Source organism: Micropterus salmoides, unplaced genomic scaffold (assembly GCF_014851395.1).
Source record: "Micropterus salmoides isolate LMB-PRFRI ecotype aquatic unplaced genomic scaffold, ASM1485139v1 Ms_hic_scaffold_20, whole genome shotgun sequence".
Lineage (NCBI taxonomy): Eukaryota > Metazoa > Chordata > Actinopteri > Centrarchiformes > Centrarchidae > Micropterus > Micropterus salmoides.
In genome coordinates, this window is record NW_024041151.1 from 7,234,088 (window position 1) to 7,252,830 (window position 18,743).

Here is an 18,743-nt window from a genome sequence, read left to right on the forward strand (position 1 = left end):
TCAATGTACTGTAGCAGAAAGACATGAAAAAAGCAACAGGTTTGATAAAATATAGTTAAATAATCTAAAAGATTACATATATTTCTGAAGGAAAGTTTTAGCCAGGTGTAGCTAATGAAATGGAGTGCGTTTATCCTTATACAGGTAAAAATCCAAATCTCTTAGTTCACACAAAAGGAGTTTAAACAGTACATTGACTCGAGCTACAACAGAATACATCCAAAGGCTATTAAAACTATTAATTAGACATGTGATGAGATCTCACGATATAAAAACACCACAATATTTCTCTCATGGTAAAAATCTGTCTCACAATATCACCATGACGGAGTGAGAGAAAAATTATAAAAGTAAACAAGAGAAAATAGCATAGAATATAAGCCCGCAAGTTATAAATCATTCGTGTGGTAGTATTTTGAGTACAAAAAAACAACAGCTGTGGAAACTTTGGCATCACATGATAGATCAAACTGCACTTAACACACACTGAATGCACTTTATCTAATTGCTGTACCAGTTAGTTTTAATGCTAATATTGCTTATGCATTTTAATGTATGTTTAATTGCTTCATTTTGTTATTTAATGCAATCCTTTAATGGCTTATTTATTTATTTATATATGCGATTTTAAAGCTGCTAATTTTAATGGTTTCCTCTAAACTACATTGTCAATAAATTCTATCTATATATCTGTCTGTTTTTCCAGTAATATATTTGGTCATTGAAGATTTTTAAAAATAGTCTTGTCTCATTCTTATGAACCCATTATTGTGTATGCTTATCGTCACACCCCTACTATTAACGCCTGTTTTTGTTTAGGAGCTTTATTTGAATTGTGTCCACGCCTTAGCTCTTTGTCAACAGTCTAATATGTACTCTGTTCACGGTCATTTTATGACGCAAGGAAATTATCTGTCTGTCAATAAAGAAGGAAGGAGAAAAAAAAAGACAAAAAACAAAACAAAGTGAGTGTATTTGTGACCTGAGTGTCGCCTTTTGAGTATCATATTGGCACCAATATAAAACAGTCATATTAGATACAGAATAAACTGTCTCCCAGTCACAACACCATCTCCGAGTCCCCTTGACAGAATAGCAGCGTCTCTTGTGCCCCGACTGCCCAAGTGCCTGTAAAAGGAGGTCAAACAAACATTTGTCGCTGTGCTGTAACGCTGCTGCGCCCTCACAAGCGCCCGTCACGCCACCGCCAGCCTGCAAATTTATTGGGCCACTTTTGGATGTGTCAGAGCAGTCGGTGTCGATAAAGCTGGCCATAATGTTTGCCACCCCATCACAACAGAGATTTACCTCCCTGACAGACACATCCTGCTTCAAGGTCCTGTCTGTCGCCTCGCCCTGTGGCAGGCGACGACAGGAGAGAGGAACGGAGACAGGACAGCGCTTCAAACTGCTTATTATCACCAATTTGACACAGTGGACAGTTAAAGCCTGACACAAGTGCCCACACAAGCCCCTTCACTCGGTTATCCATTGTTGTCCTGTTACGCAGCACAAGCCCATAACACCTCAAGTGTAAATAAGAGAAGAAGGGGGATGTAACCTTGACTTCTCTGTCAGTCTCCCTTTCTGTTTTTTTTTTTTTTGTCTTTGGCTCCCATTCTCCATCCTGGACAGGAAGGAGGGAGGTGACAATGAGGGAGGAAGTTGATTGAGAGGCTCTATTATGCATCAACTTAAAGGAAGCTCCTGTGATGGATGACACAGACACCAGTCACCTTCAGAGCCCGGACGCCACGCTCCCAGCATCCTCTCTGGCAAATGACCTGAAAATCCAGCTGACATATTCAAAAAAGGGCTAACCGGAGCCGGGTAGCCTTGTGCCGTGTGCATAAGAAGGCCAATTTAAAAGAAAGTGGTGTGGGGAGTACAGAGATGTATGGGCATATATTGAAAATCCATTTCTGTTTTTCAGACACCGTCTGCCTCCGACAGCGAGGACAGGATTTCATTATGCTCTACAGGAGTTGTGAGGATTAAGGTAAGGGACATGTGTTTGACTTTAGGGCCTAATTGTTCCCCTAGTCAGGAGATGACAATTAATTGAGGGGTGTCACAAAGACCTTGACTGCAAATTTAATTAAATAAATGTTACTACAGCCATCTAAAACTACTTTAACGTAACAAGAAGTCTCTCCAGCGCATACAGACAGAGGTTAGTTCATTTATGCCAATTTGTCAGTAAATTAGGTATTCTGAAATGATTAATTTTGAAATTTTCCATTAAAAAAGATTAGCAATAATAGAGGACTGTTATTCAGAAAGAGCATTGTCCTTCATCTAGGTTTGCAAGTATTGTTACCAAACTGCCAACAGGGCTGCAACTAATTATTATTTTCATTATCTGTTCATCTGCTGATTATTTTCTCGATTACTCAATTAATCTTTTGGTCTAAAATCAGAAAGTCAGAAAAATTATAATTTTCTTGTGTCATTAAATGACCGTAAACGGATTACATAGTATACTCTTTACAAAGAGCTAGGGGGTGGATACAATTAAAATAAAGATTGTAAACTAAAAACAGGTGTTAATAGTAGGTGTGTGATGATAAACTGAGATCACTAGTCAAGAGCATATTTTAATCTTCAATGACGAAATATAAAAATGTCTTTGATTCGACTGAAAGTCACAATATGCAAAATAAGAATAAAATATTAAATATTCAACTTACTATCAACGAAAACAAAGAAATTCAGCAAATATTCACATTTAAGAAGCTAAAGCTTGAACATTTTTTGCATTTTTGCGTAACGAAGTACTTCAAAGTCAAAACTGTTGCTGATAAAGTTTTTTGTCTATAAATCACAAGAGTCTCACATGTATATGATATTAAAACACTCTGAAAGAGGCCAATCTGCATAAGGAGTGAATTTACTTTTAAGACTTTGAAAAGTACATTTTGCTGATATTACATCTGTATTTTTACTCAAATTAAACTTTGAATGCAGGGCTATACTTGTATTTGTATGGAGTATTTTCATATTATGGTATTTTTACTTTTACTTGAGAAAAGCATCTGAATACTCCCTCCATCCCTGGAAGAAGGAAACGCCAAAGCAGATGTGTTCATGTAGGAATCATACTTATATTATAGATCTTAAAACAAGGGGTTAAGACCCTGATTCATTTGCTTACAGTAATTAAATAACTAAGTGGTCAATAAAAACATACATATGATAAATCAAGATTAAAGGGATCATTGTGATGATGACCTCCTTCATGTCAAGGACAAACGCGAGTGACAAAAGGAAGGGGACAGAAATATAAAAATGCCTAAACACACACGCACAGAGACAAAAACCTCGCATAGTAACTAAAACAAACTAATAAGAAAAGAAATGTTGCAACAGCTGCATTGAAACACAAACATTTCCCAAACTACCCACTTGCTGGGTAGGCCACTGCACTGACTGGCAATTTCTCTGTGGGCATTTATTCCTATTTAAGAGGCAATCTCCGCACTTTGAGTGGCAGCAGGAGGTTTGGAGGGCAGGGGCTGCTATATTCGTGGCGCTCGGGGTCCTTCTGCTGATTCATAATTAGACGTGAACCCAGAGCGCCCACTACGGGGAGGTCAGAGGGGTGAGGAGGGAGACGAGGGAAGAGGAGGGGGTGAGCCGGCGCCCGCCTGATGGACACCAAATGAACAAATTATGATGGCCCCCTCTGGGTGTGATGGGGTCAAACGCCCTGCGCCCTGCCGCTGACAGTTCAATTTCCCCCCAACGCAGCCCCATTCGCTGACTGCTAATTATGAATGAAAAGTTATCAGCCTCAGCCACCCCGCCGCACACATGGACAGCGGTCGGAAGAGGTTTTGGGTGGGGTGGGAGGGTGGGGGATTTAAGAGGCATTTGCGAGAGATCCTAATGTCAAAATGTTATTAGAGAGAGCGGTAGCATGCAGAAACTGGGGAGGAGGAGGAGGAGGAGACAGAAGAGGAGGCGGGTCAAAGACAGTGACCAGGGTTAATCTAAATGCCTTTGATAACCATGCAGTAATTCTCTAAAAGGGCCCGAGCACTCAGCTGAGACAGACTCGCTGCCTCTGTGGGCAGATTGCTGAGAAATAGAAATGACACTGAGGCCAGTGTGTGTGTGATTGTGTGCGATTGTGTGTGTGTGTGAGAGCTGTATAAGCGTGTGCATGCATTGAGAGGGGCGTGTGTGAATAAAGGTGAGGTTATTTACCCTTGTCTATGAATCCTGATGCCCATCATGTATTTATGCATAGAATTGACTCTAAATCAGATGTTGATGTGCAAAAAGTTCCCTGTTCTAATCTGCATTTCTATTCTGTATTTCTCCGTGGCCTTCACCTGAGGAGGAGAGAGTGGCGAACAAGACTGGCGCTGCATAAACGGTGGCCTGAGAGCAGCTGTCAATCATACTGACTGACAGGCGGGCAGGACTGACGGGCAGATTCAGAATACAGAGTAACTGACTACAAAGCTTAGTACAGCACCAGAGCTGGGATATTTGTGAAAAGACGTTCATCTACATGCAGACAAACTAAACGTTTTCTTCCACCACCAGTATTTCTCTTCATTTAGATGTGTACATGAATCTAAAATAAGTACTAGTGTTTAAAATGTGATACTGAATGTGAAAACTTTACTTCAACTTTAGAAGTGCTTGTAGGATTTTGAGGCTAACAGTTTCCCCTCTTCTTCCAGTCTTAATAATAAGCTAAACTAATTCGCTGTAGGCTTACATTTAACATGTGAGACTGGTATTTATCTTCTCATCTAAATTTTGGCAAGAAAGCACACAAGCATTATTTCACAAAATGTCTAACTATTGCTCTAACATTGTAACTCTACCACGGCTGCTTCTGTCTGCTCTGTCGATATGGCAATTATTCTCTGTGCATCCTGGAAGAGGAATTCCTCCGCCGTTGCTCTTCCTAAAGGTTTCTTCTTTCCTTGTTCCCCACAGTTACAGAGGTAACTCATATGTTGTTTAAATTGAAAACACCATCAGACACTTATCTATTTTAATATCTATAAAGACATATATTGACGCGTTGCATTTACCTCGGAAGTCAGAGGTGAGAACGACGTCACGCCCAAGTGGACCACGTTCCAGTTAACAGTCAGAAATTCTTGCTCGGCCAGCCGCTGTTTACAACTAGCCAGGTTAGCCATTGTTACCAACATTGGTTGATAGAAACGCATTACGCAGTATATATGCATACTGAACACAGTAGCAACATGTTTGCACTTTGTTCACAATAGTTTATATGAGACACAAATACACAGAAGTGCTAATAAACAGTAGAAACTACACCTTTCACTGTCGGAAATCCGCCTTAAGGGGATGTTCCAGTTGAAATTTGTGACTGGGAATTTGGAAATTCTGACTTCCCAATACAACTGGAACGCAAGGTAATTTCATGTGTACATCTCTCTTCTAAATTAATACGCCTTTGAGACTGCAGAAGCATTTAGCACATATCAAGAGTCAGGAAGGAAGGAAGGAAGGAAGGAAGGCACGCTGTGGTTCAAACCTAAAAAAATAAAACAAATTCCTCTCTGATTGCAACCTTTCCTCAACTGAATTTAGATTTAGTGCTGAAACTATTATTTGATTAACATACAAGTGGATTTAATTAATCACTTAATCTGTTGATGGTAAATTGAATACGTTTGGGGTTTTAACTGTTGTTGGGAAAACCTTACGATCTGGGAACTTTATACATTTTTTTCTTTCTATATTTTTACACAATTAATCTAAACAATTATCCACAGATTAATCTTTAAGTAAAAAAATCATTAGTTGCAGCCCTATTTATAATTATGAGTAAGTTATTTATGTGAATTCAAGTAAATACCATAGTAAAAGCGCACGTCAAACACCTGTGTGAATGCTATAAACATATTAGAAAGATTCACGCCAATCATCCATATTCTGATTTAATATCGTCAAACAGCAGAGTTACCACAGACCTGGCTATGAGAGACAAAATAGACACAGCAGCAGCATAAAAAATGGTCTGGACATTTTCCTTCCCGGGGGAAGACAAGATACAAAATATGTTCAGAGCCGCTCACACACGGAGGAGAGAAAGGAGCCGTCAGAGTAGGAAAGGTCAACCATCAGATATACACAGCACCGACACACAAGGGACACAACATCTGACAGAGAGAGATGGAAGGTGACAGAGAGGAGGAGGAGAGAGACATAAGACCGAGAGAGGGGGAGAGAAACGGAGCGGGTGGACTTATAGATGAGACACAGAAATAGAGTTCAAGGGTGTGGAAGAGCAAAAGACAGCAAGGGTGAGAAAGACAAACTATAAGAGATACAGGAAACAGGGAGAGCAGTTGTACTGTCCTGACTGGTTATAAATATAAGAAGGCAGAAAAGGTCAATAGTTGGCGTCTGAGGCAGAAATGTTCCACAAGGGAGAGAGGCTCATTTCACCATCTCATATGCTGCTCGGCTGTTCTGTCAGTGTCAGCGACAGAAAGGAACAATTGACTCTCAACACACGTTGGTAGAGGAAATGTCACCCTGTGTGTCTCTACATCAGACACACACACACACACACACACACACACACACACACACACACACACACACAGCATACTAACCTGCATGGTGGAGGAGATGTTGGAGAGAGACAGGCCCTCGAGGTCGGACAACAGGCTCGAAGAGAGGGCTGAATACTTTGGTGCGTCTGTGGGAGCAGGAGAAACTAAAGGACGGAGAAAAAACAGAAACCGAGAACAGGTACTTTAAAGCTGCTATGTAGTGGTGGCATGCATTGCTCTGTGTCACTAGGTGCGTTCAAGATGTCTGCGGCTGACTTTCGCCGACTTGACGGTCTAACGTGAGCTGCATGTGACTGCAGGGGCGGGGAATAAAAACGGCGACATCAAGTCGGACACATTCTGCCTGCGTGAGCTTACTGTGAGCTGAGATCACTGACTGATTTTTCTTTGCAAATGTTGCGAGAACAGGCAAAAGTGTGGTTCCAATTTTGTGCAGCCGGGGAAAAGCTAAAGCAGCCGCCGGACTCGGCGCCTGCAGCCGCCTTACTCCCGTTTAATGTCATGTGACACGGTGATGTTTTGCAGCCCCGGTGAAAATCTGACACAATTTCTAACTAGCACGCCTTATTTTAAATCCAGCATGCATCACGTTAAATCAGCGCTGCGCAGCGCCGCATGAAGTCAAACGCACCTATTGTGTCTTTGCCACTGGAGGGCGCCAAGACAAGAATTAATAATTCTGAACACAGTATAATAACCACTTTTTTTGCCACTTGGGGGCTGTGGGAAACGCTGAAAACAACTGACATTTTATCCCTTTATAACATGTATTGGCAATTGGGTTCAATCACAGGACACTTTTCCTAGCATTTTTTCAATGAAGGGCAGCATAGTTTCACAGGCGTGGAAGCAGCTGGCTTGTCAATATATTTATTTGTTTCAGTTTCAATTTAAAAAGACCAAAGTGATTTATAAAAGTGTTTCAGAATTTCATCTGAGGGAAGATATTAAGTACGTGCTAACAGAGTTACAGCAGCTTATGTTGCTGTAAAACGTGTTCTGTGTTGTACTACGAGACATGAGATTTAATTTGTGGCCTGTTTGAGATAAACCACTGTTGTTATTATTGCTGCCTTTCAAAAAAGAATTGTTATCCGCCCATCAATCTAGTGTTTGAAACCAAGGGGTACTTCTTTCATTTAAATTATATATCTGTGTAACTAATCAAGAAATGTTATTAGACTTCATTTCACCCCCACTTGGAATAGCCAGGCATTGAAGGAGGCACAGCAGCCACGGTTGCCTCTCTTCTAGTGCTGGGCACCGATTAAAATCTTTTATCGCGATTAATTGCATTGTTATGCGCAAGACTGAATAATGAATTCTAAAGTAGTGTAGTGCACACTTTTAATTTAAATGTACTGCTATATACACAAAAGTGCAATAACATGTGGTTTGCAAGCACTTTAAACAAATAAAGTGCTTCTTACCAGCAGTATTACCTTTACAAGGTAGCAATAAGAAATTTCTTGTAAATCTCAACTTAAACATTAATGTAATGAAATCAACAAAGCTATTTGCCACTGCCAGGGCATTACCACGATCATAACAGGCACCTTCGGAGCAACAAGTTAACATATATAAATCTGTTTTCTTGTTTTTTTATCTGAACAGGTATCAGCAGAAACATTTTTCTTTTATCATCTGGGAGCAGCATAAACAGTCTATGTTCAGAAGCAAGTGTCCCTGTCAGAGTGAGGTGAAGTGGTCGAGCACAAGGCGTAGCGTCAAGCAGGCGCATTCTCGTAAACCTGTCGCTGTTGTGCTCGCCTCACGCACACGCACGCCCGCCGCCGAATTTAAACTGAATTGAATCCATTACTGTTTACTAAATAGGCCAGAGGAGGGAATTTTACATGGCAGAGCAAAGTTACGTAGCCTACAATTTTATCTTCAGTTAAAAAGGCTACAGCTGTGTAGCGCAGAAGCCGTTGCCATGGTTACTATCCATAGAGCGCCCGCCGTGATAATAGCGAGTTAACGTGCCCAGCCCTACTCTCTTCACATGGAGGCATCGATTATTATTAAATGACACGATGTCATGCTTAGTGGGATTAACAGAAGCCTTAAATTTCTATACAAGTTGTCTACAGAAGACAAAAATCCTGTTAAAGTTTTGATGCAGAATATCAAGGGGACAATTTAACATTTTGTGAAGGTGCCAAACATTATTTGGAGGACTGGATTTGGCCCACAGGTCGCTATTTGTTGTTGAAACATGTGTTATAAATTGCGTATTTACACATCCAGTACACACAGAGCAACACTGACATTCATTTGGATCCATGTTTCTGGCCACCTGACTAATGTAAGGTCAATATTCACTCATATTAGTGCTCTTTCAGGGGCTCCTTCAGCTCCAGAGAATACCTGGGTGATTAGGATACATCTGGTTCATCAAAGCTTTTTTTGAGCCTGCTGCTGTTGAAAACTAGGTTTATAAGCGAAGGATTTCCATCTTATACAGACTAAGACAAATGTTGTAAATTGAGCCATTTACAGAGGAAAAGTGCAGACAAACTCACAGTCATCTAGATCCAGTAAAGAGACTTCTTTCTTGGACTTCACTTCCACCTGAAAAAAAAAAAACCAGCAAAATGACGATGAGCAACAAAGAAAAAAGATCCGGCACAAAAATGACAACTCAAAACAAAAGTACTGAAAGTGTGTGTTGTGCTATTCAGTGGAGGAAATGTTTCAATTTAGCTGACAGTGTCTCTCAAGACGCGAGACATTCATCCCAAAAACAGATACTCTGCATTTATATGTAACATGTCTGGAATTTCCATTGACCAGTCATGCACAGTGTCGTGTCACAACCGATACACGCCACCTCGTGCGACTGAGGCGGGCTTGTCAGGTGTTGACTTGTGGGAATTACAACACACGCCTCTGGCTCCCACCACAACAGGCCCAATAAAAACGGATTTAAACATACGAGCGCTTTTATCACACCCTCCTAACCAACCAAGACTCCATTCACGTCCCATAAAGAACCATAAAATTCCACTCAGGAGGAAGAAACCCCCCCAAAAGAAACAAAACAACAGGACAGAGGAGGGAGTGAGGAATGAGAGTGAAAACAAACAAAGTTAGCGGGCGTATCTTATCAGATCTTCTTTTGACTGACGCTTCGTGATGGTAATAGAGACGGAAACCTTGTTAGCAAATACAGGGGTCTGGAAGAGCTGGGGGGGGGGGGGGGGGGGGGGGGGGATGAGTACAAGGAGAGGGAGAGAAAGATGCATAATTCATAGGCCATGTCCAAATGACAAACGGTACGATATGAGAATTTCACAGTGCAGAAAAGGGAAGGGAGGGTGAAATAATGTGAGGAGCATAACAGGTGAGAAAAAGATGGCGAGGGTTGAAAAGGGGACAGATGAAAGACTTGAAGAGAAAAAGCAAAGCCGATTACAAAAGGAGCAAAATTATATCCCACTATATAAACTGTGATTTCATGTACCTGGGGAACAGCAACTCCCTGGGAGAACATGGTGTTTGTCCTCATATTTAAACATGATATATTGTGGAATAACTCAGATCATGGATGACTATTTTATTATGATTGAGACTGAGCTAGAAACTATATATTACAGCATGACAAATGCATGTTTTTCTTCCTCTAGAGAATTTAGGCAAGTACTATTAAATGTTTGATAAAAGCTCCAAATCAACATCTGTTGTATGTAGAACCAGATAATACACCAGAATTGCTTGCAGTGTATTTCCATGGCTAAGAATATCTATATAAACTGCCAGATGTCTATTTTTAACGTTCATTTTACTTGTCTAGCAGTTATGATTATAACATGTATTTTAGCATTAGTATGCTCCACTTTATTGGGGCTGTCTAATCAAGGCATTAAAACAAATACAGTAAAATAAAATAAATTGAAAGTGCTCAGAGATAAAGCAGGCCTTGGTGTAGATGTATACCTCCACCAAGACTTTAATTTTTAAAAATAGAAAATGTTTGTATGTAAAATTTTAGATGGCATCCGGAAAAAAATCAAAATGCACAAGATAGACAATCTGATGATACATGTGTTAAGACTGTTTTCATTAACTAGGACCCTCTTGAAAATGAGACGATGGATCTCAAGAAGCTATCTTTTAATTAATTCAAATATGTGTAGGTCACATGACTGATTAATAGACTCGAAACAACAACATTAGACACCATCCTAAATGAAGGTAAGAATACAATAAAGCACGATGTACCAGGCAAGAGTTGTGCAGAGTAGCTCACACTGTTGAGCATTCTCAAAGTTAGACTTTGTTCTGCTGCTCAATTCAAACATTTGTTCATCCCAGGTCCAAAAAACCCAACGAAATCATAATGTTACCTTGGGTTTAGACTTCATATCACTCTTCTTCTTCTGTGCTGTGAGGGAGTCTGAGTCAGTGTCGTCCTCAGAGTCTGTCTCCGAGCCAGAGGAGCTTTCAGCTGACGAGCTGCTAGCTTGGGCTACAGGTCCATTGCCGTTTTCATCTGAGTCACTGAAACATGAACAGCAGAAATTGCCTCACGTATAGTATCAATACAAGCAAAACAATACATCTATGAAATAACAGAACTGCCCATTTACTTTGTGAAACGTTAACATGCTTTTACCACAACATTTCCATAAAACTCTTCCCTGTGTATCATTTGAACAAATGGTCTTGAAACCACCAGCCAATGTGTTTTTGTTCTTCTCCATCCAAACTGAAAAGCTTAAACTTGGCCCGGTCAGAGCAACAGCGATCAATCTGTTTTTGTTTGTGAAGTTAATTCAATGTTGCGTTCACTCAAAAAGACTTTTTCCATCTTTCTCCTCTCTCTTTCACTTGCTCTGTCCCTCTTCAATTTGTCCTGATAATGAGTGTTTACTCCGCCTGCCTGGGATTTTCAGCCATTAAATTAATGAGGGGAATTGTGATGGTAACTGGCTTTTTAACTTGGGCGATGATGAAAAGCCAGTATTAATTTGGCCTACAGATTTCATTTGCTGCGAACAGGAAAAAGTGATATAAATCACTGTGGGCTTGATTAGGCCCTGCCTGAAATGACTGGGCCATAATGAGGGCATTATGCTGTGTTTGTTGTGGAAGCACTGGGGTGAGCTGCTCTAATTACTGTGTGTATGTGTGTGTGTGCGTGTTTTTGTGTGTTTGAGCACTGGGGTGAGTTGCTCTAATTATACTCTCTAATGGAGAGAACAGGGTCAGCCGGCGGCCTGTCACACAGCGAAATCAGGTACATTCGGTGCGAGTTTGTGTGTCTGTGGGCAAATGAAGTAGAGTGAAATTTGCCACTGTGTAAGAGAGAGTACGTGAGCATATTCAGTAGTAATGACTCAAATCTCATTCATTGGTAACACCAGGCTGCTAAATGACCAATCAAAAGTCATTATCCATTAGCCATGTAAATGTGGGTTACGCTACTGGAGGAAAATTCTCCTTGATTAGCTTGTTAATGGAACTCATACTAACGATATTCTAGCAGCTCTGCCAGCCTGATGTGTCTGTGTGTGTTACAGAGAGAAGTGATCGAGAAGGTGTATACACAGCACAACAGGTGTGTGTGTGTGTGTCTCACAGATGACACCGTTTCCTCCTTCAAGAAAGCTGGTGTGAGGTTATGTTCTGAAAACATGACTTTTGTCTACATTTGGTGAAGTGCAAGCATTTGGGCCCAGAATCTGTTAACTAAGCTTTGGTTGTTTGGTGGTTTCCATCTTCTGAAAAGGACTTACAACACTGTAATCTGGTCCTGTTAAACTCTCTTCTTTGTTGCAAAGTCTAGAGTCTAAATAACTCTCATTCAAACAGATTATTAGAGTCTATTTTCAAAATGTACCCCATTCTATTTTGCCTAAGATTTTATTTTTTCATATTTGATTCCCGAATTCCTAATGTATATCACACTTTTAATAGTTTTGTTGATTATCTATACAATACTAATTTGTGATGCACTGTTGGTGTTATCTTGAGACAGGCTGCAACCGCACCTATGGGCAGCGGTGATACTCGCATCATAAGTAGAAATATTATAAAAATATTATATATTTTATTATCTGTTTATTGTCTTAGATAAGTGTCTTATTATCTAAAAATACTCCATTAGAAGATAAAATCTTGACTTGTGTTGAAATGTTAAGTAAAGGTAGATTGGAGCAAAAGTGATTTTCACAAGTCACAAGATATTTTGAAATGTGTATTTCTAAACTTAAAGTTAAACAAGAAACAATATTTATAACAATGACAAGTAAAACAGATGTAAAACAGAACAAGGGGAGCGTGTTGCTCTACGGAGGCGGCGGCTAAAAGCAGCAAATATTGGCACACTGGCACCGGCTCAATGTACATCTGTCTATCTGTCTCTATTCACAACCTAGAGGAGGAACTGTGCATGAGTGTATTATATAAAGAGTATAATGATTAGTTAATAGTTTACTGTTAGTATAACAAAAATATATTATGTAGTGCTTTAATTAGAATTTCATATAATAGTACACTTTTTACCACTTGTTGAGTATTAAAACCAGTTGTAGTCGTTTCATTTCTGTGTGTTTTTTTAAAATTTAATCCTTGTGCAAGCAAAATGCTCTACATTGGTCTCTAATTTGTTAATGCTAAGTACTAACTTGTCAATAGTCATATCGGTCAACATTTAATGATTTACTGAAGCACGTCAAACATTTTTTAATGTCCTGCCTCATCCAGGCTGTGATTGGTCGGTTGACGAAAAGTGACTGACAAGCACGTCGGCTCTGTGAAAAGTTGAACAACAAAAAGGCACAGATACAGATCATGTTAAATGGCACTGAGCCACACACACACACACACACACACAAACCTTCCTTATCTTCTCCCTGTTTTCTTCTGTCTTACTGCTTCAGCTGCTGCAGACATTGCTCTGTCTCGGTCACAGAGCGACCGGAGTACCGGTGTTGCTGTCGATATATGCAACCTATCGAGATGTGCTACTTGGCAGTTCTTGCATGCACATTGGTTAGGGGTACAATATAGTACAATATATTAGAGCAGAAGTAGCGTAAAATGGAAATCTTTAAGTAAAGCACAAGAAGCTTGCACTTAAGTACAGTATTGGAGAAACATTCCACCACTGCCATTTAGACAGACTAACACTGTTTCTTTAATAACTGCTAAGGAATTATGTTTAAAGTGTCTTCAAACTGGACAAATAGAGGTTTGGTCCATTCGTTCATCAAAGTATAAAGTAAGAGACAAGTACTTGTGTCTCAGCCGTCTCTGCAGAGTGCACCAAGGATGTTGTAGACACAGGGTAAAAATAACAGCAAGGTCACAGAAGTGAGTGAAGAGGACACAGCTGCATACAAGGCATTAAACTTTCTGACCCATTCAGCCTTATCTGAAGATAAACTACCAAGTTAACATCAAATATTTCGTAAATAACTAGACCACCAGACATAGGCGCTCCACCCACACACAGCATAATAGTGGCCACATAGTACACTAAACATAGTTCATTTAAAAATCAGTACATGGTCAAGATATACTGTAGATGCGTGTGTTTTTTTACACACCTTGTTTGGATCTGAGCTTTTCTCCGTTATTATTATTAATGTATTCTTTTGAATTATTGTCTCTTAGCTTAAGCACAGTCACACTGTGTGCATGCAATGGTTTGAAATTTCTTCATTTGGAACTTCCAATGAGTTGCTAAACAGCGCTGCATTCACTGCCACTTAACACAAATCATTTGTCAGATAATCAAACCCCAGAAAACAATTACAAATTGCTGCAAAGGCTAAAACTTGGAGTTTTGTTCAGGCTCTACTAAGGCATAATGAAGACATAAGCCAAAACATGCTGGAATAAACCAAATCTTTTCCCCCCATTTGGGGGAGCATTCATCTAATTTTCAGTTTCACAACCATTTCAGCGAGTTTCATCTTTTCATGCATCACAAATGACTCAAGAACACCTTTGTCGTCGATGCAAAGATATAAAATTTTTTTGTGGGTTTAGGGAAAAAAAGATCAAACTGAACAGAAGGAAGTATCATGCCAGCAGGTGGGTTGTCATATAGAGGATAAAAAAAAAAAAAAAAAAGAAGTTGCGAACAGATGGGGGTTTGAGCTTATTGATGCAGCAAAGCACTGATCACATTTGTTGTTGACTACGACTCCAGTGTATCTCACAAACACACACCTGTCTAATTAGCTAAGCGAGAAAGAAGCAGGTAACATCTGGACACAGCAAATTCACAGGGAAGAAAAATTATGCTCTCAGAGTCTCACAGGCGGGAGAGATTTTACTCTACCTGTCAGCAGCTGTTGGCTTGCTTTTCTTCTGCGGTGCCTTCTTCGTCTTTTTCTTCTTTTTTTGTTCCGATTCAGATTCGCTGGAGCTCTTTTCAGATCCACTGGAACCCTTTCCATCACTGGAGGTGTTTTCTGACTCTTCACTGCTTTCCTCCTCACTCTCACTGCCCGACTCTGTACAGACATACACACAACAAACGTATCAAACATAAGCCCGGTAAATTAAAGTTCATGAGATCAAACCCTGTTTATGATTAATGGCATTTTACAGACGAAAATGAGGAATGCATTTGATCCAGTTTGGAATTTTATCTCACTGTTTACTGTTAAATCACCTACAGTCTCCAACATTTCCTACTGCTGCTGTTTCACAATAAAAGCCTCTAAATCCTCAGAAAGGTAACAAACACCTTTTGTGCTTTGCTTCTGTGTGGAAAACTACTAGCACAGCATAAAATCAGATCAGGGTTGCAAATGGCATGAAAGAAAAAGGAAAATTATTAACTGGCATCTTCTTCTATTAAAACAATGTGAATTTGTTTGGCTGCACTGAAAACAGATTCTCTCTTCTGTTGTGTTTCTGATCAAAGTAGCTGCTAAAAATTCAGAGACCTGTAGTGTTAAAAGTCCAGTGTGTAAGTTTTAGTGGCATCTAGTGTTGAGGGTTGTGAATTGCAACAAACGGCTCTGTGTGCATTCACTTGCTCCTCGCACGAAATAAGTATAATAAATGTCTTAATTCTAATGGCAACTGTAAATTCAGCAGTAAAAAAAAAAAAACTAACTTCGTACCTTTTGTGCATTATATCAATTTAATTTCTAAATCTAACAACAAAAAGGCTGTGAACTGTCAACATATGGTCCTCTTTTAATATCTTTATAGAATATAGACTACCCTTGGCAAAGTTTTTATTATTTGTGTCTTCTTATATATTTCTGTACTGTTCTGTATACTTCTTTATGTCCTCTGAAATGTGTCCAAATTTCACTTCTCTTCTTACTTTGAACAAACCAAGACAATTACTACTAATACTACTTGTTTTCCGCACGTATTCAACGTAGAGCAGCTTGACCGTTTGGGCTACTGCATAAACATGGCGGCGCAACAAGGCAACATCGATGTAAGGGGACCAGCGGTGTATGTAGATGGAAATAGCTCATTCTAAGTTAATAAAAAAGAAACAGTTCATTATGTAAGGTCACCACTGAAAACATATTTATGTATATATATTTCATTTCTGTCAATAGATTCTCCTAAATATTACACACCGAACCTTTAAATCACACTTGCCGTTAACCAGGATTGAAATCTTAGGGATTATAACTTCAATACAACATTTCAACATCTTGTCACTGTGATAAAACTTATTTGACAAAAACAGAAACAAACCTTCACCACTGCTGCTGCTGCTGCTGCTACTGCTGTCTTCGCTGCCACTGCTTTCAGACCCTTCCTCTTCTTTCTCCTCTTCATCATCCGAGTAGAACTTATCTGATTTGGGTTTCTTGGCCTTCCCAACTATCGGTGCCCATTCTTTCACCTAAATAGATGAGCTAAGTTATATTTGAGACATTATGAAATAGTTTTTGCTGTGTAGGTGCACAATGGAAAGAAAATAAATCATTCCACAACTGCCTTGTCATGAAAAATATACTTACAACTTTTCAGACAAAATAAAGAGTATCTTGTTATTAGCAGTCTGTGAAGAGCTGGATAAAGTGGGTATGCACACTGTATACCTCTCAATCACTTTAATAACATGCAGTGGAATTAGTCAATTAACTAAAACTATTATCAATTCACTCAATGTTCTCTCCCAATTCTCGCCCAGTGTCAGCTGGGCCCCTCAAAAGTGATACGTGGGTCTAGCTATGGATGGAAGGACAGTTCTTTTAATCAGGTTTTTGGCATTCTCCAACTAGATCTCCCTTCTATTAAATCTACATTATATTTAAAAGGACATTGTTGTTGTTTATTGTTTTATTAGGATCCCCCATGAGCTGCCACAAAGTAACAATGCTTGAGCTCAGAGAAAAAAAAAACTGAATAATCAATAACCTTCCTTAATGAAAAACCTTATTTTTGTAATTTCTGTTCTTTAACGTCTAACAAGGGCCAAAAAGTTCTTGTCTGTGAGCTGAATTGAACAAAGGAACGCATGTTAATTTCTCCAACACAAACTGATATATCCCACAAAACAAAGCTGGACATCAGACGATGTTGGAGGCCGGTAAATGTCTTTTTCAACCACCATATATCAGTGTACAGTGGGAGATCAGACTTCATAAAATATTTTTTTAAATAGTGCACTTTAACATGATTTTAAACCACTACAGGTGCAACTAACAATTATTTTTATTATCAATTAGTCTACTGATGATTTTCCCTATTGATCGATTCATTCTTTGGTCGATAAAATGTCAGAAAACCAGAAAATGTTTTCATTTGAGAAGTTGAATCCAGTGAAATTTTGAATTATTTAAATGATTATCAAAATAGTTGCAGGTTATTTTTTCTGCAATCGACTAATCAACTACTTACTGCCGTTCAATAAACCATGACAGGCATGTATGAAGTATAACTTTCATAAAGGAGCGTGTCAGGAAGGTGGACTTCTTACTGGCTCAATGACCTCCACGTTCCTCACGGATTGGTCAGGAGCAACATCTGGCCAGTCTGAGAGCTCCTGGTATCCAGTTGTTTTAGTATTGAGGCTGTGGGAGAGAGTGCCCAGTTGGAAACGATCTCGATCTAAAAAGTAGAACAAAGTCAAACAAAATTTAAACAAAAAAAGTACTGGGTTGCAAAGATGAGTGGCAAAAAGCAAGGAGGCGGTCATTTTAGTTTAATGAGTGGTGGAGAAATTAGGGTATGTCAGATAGAGAATGGTTCAAAGTCACCTCACTGGGTCCTTAATTAGGGAGCCAGTGGCAAAAATGTCACTGTAAACTCAGACAGACCTTTAATATAAGACCTAGGCACGCGCTTTCAATATCAGCTTTCTGTATTTGTGTGTACATATACACACATTCACCGTTTTCTCTCACAAGGAAGGTAATCAATGTCTGTGCATTGGGAGGTATGCTCTAAAAACAGTGCTTTGCAAACAAAAAGAGAGAAAAGACTTGGGTGAATATTAAGAATGACAGGGGTGGTTAACGCTTTCCATAAACATCCAGTAGGTGCACACTGCCTCTGAATTTTAATGTTGTAGGAGGCACTTTCTGTCCCTTTTGTCAAGAACAGAGAGAGAGAGAAAAGAGACAGCTAAATGAGGCAGATTTTTTTCCCCCTCCGAGCGTCTGAAAAAGGTTAGCATTAGCTCAATTATTTTACCCATGCCATTAGTCCAAGGTAAAGGGGTCTGACCTAACTGCCCTTCAGAGAGACAGACACACCAGAATAATAAAACCACTGCCTGAATCATCTTTGCATAACACTTGAAATAGAGCCGCTGAATGTGAAATAGATGAATTACCAGAGAGGAATTGTATTTAATCTTAAACTTTCAACCAATTTAGAGGATTTAATGTGTCTGAAAATAAGAATAAGAGGTTGATATGAGAAATGCATGAAGTACCTTTGAAGGCAGACTCTAGCACTGGGGCTGGTTTGGGGGCCAGTAGGATGCGTCGAGCGTACTTGTTGAGGGCACCGCTCTTCTCACTGGGCACTATCAGCTGTCTTATGAAGCGTGTTCGGTCTCTGATATCATAGTTCTGGTCGTATTTGCCGAGGTTCAGGATGTACTGGGTCAGCAGCTTGGTCTAAGGCCGGGGAGGGGGGTTGGATTATGAGATGACATAAGACAGCAGCCAACACTTTTTTGGGTAAAGACTGTGAATCATTAGGAAACAGTTTTTGCAGAGG

General features: G+C 39.6%; 1 protein-coding gene across 2 annotated transcripts in view; it reads right to left on the reverse strand.

Annotated features, from left to right (window-relative positions):
* ap3b1a (adaptor related protein complex 3 subunit beta 1a) overlaps positions 1-18,743 on the reverse strand; it is a 60,458-nt gene that overhangs the window by 16,603 nt on the left and 25,112 nt on the right. For both annotated transcript variants that reach the window (XM_038733508.1, XM_038733507.1), the window contains exons 16-22: positions 18,454-18,640; positions 17,494-17,624; positions 16,263-16,413; positions 14,872-15,046; positions 10,925-11,078; positions 9,101-9,149; positions 6,615-6,718 (exon numbers count right to left, since the gene is read on the reverse strand). In XM_038733508.1, the coding sequence (XP_038589436.1) occupies positions 6,615-6,718; positions 9,101-9,149; positions 10,925-11,078; positions 14,872-15,046; positions 16,263-16,413; positions 17,494-17,624; positions 18,454-18,640 (951 nt within the window). The remainder of the gene's footprint in view (positions 1-6,614; positions 6,719-9,100; positions 9,150-10,924; positions 11,079-14,871; positions 15,047-16,262; positions 16,414-17,493; positions 17,625-18,453; positions 18,641-18,743) is intronic.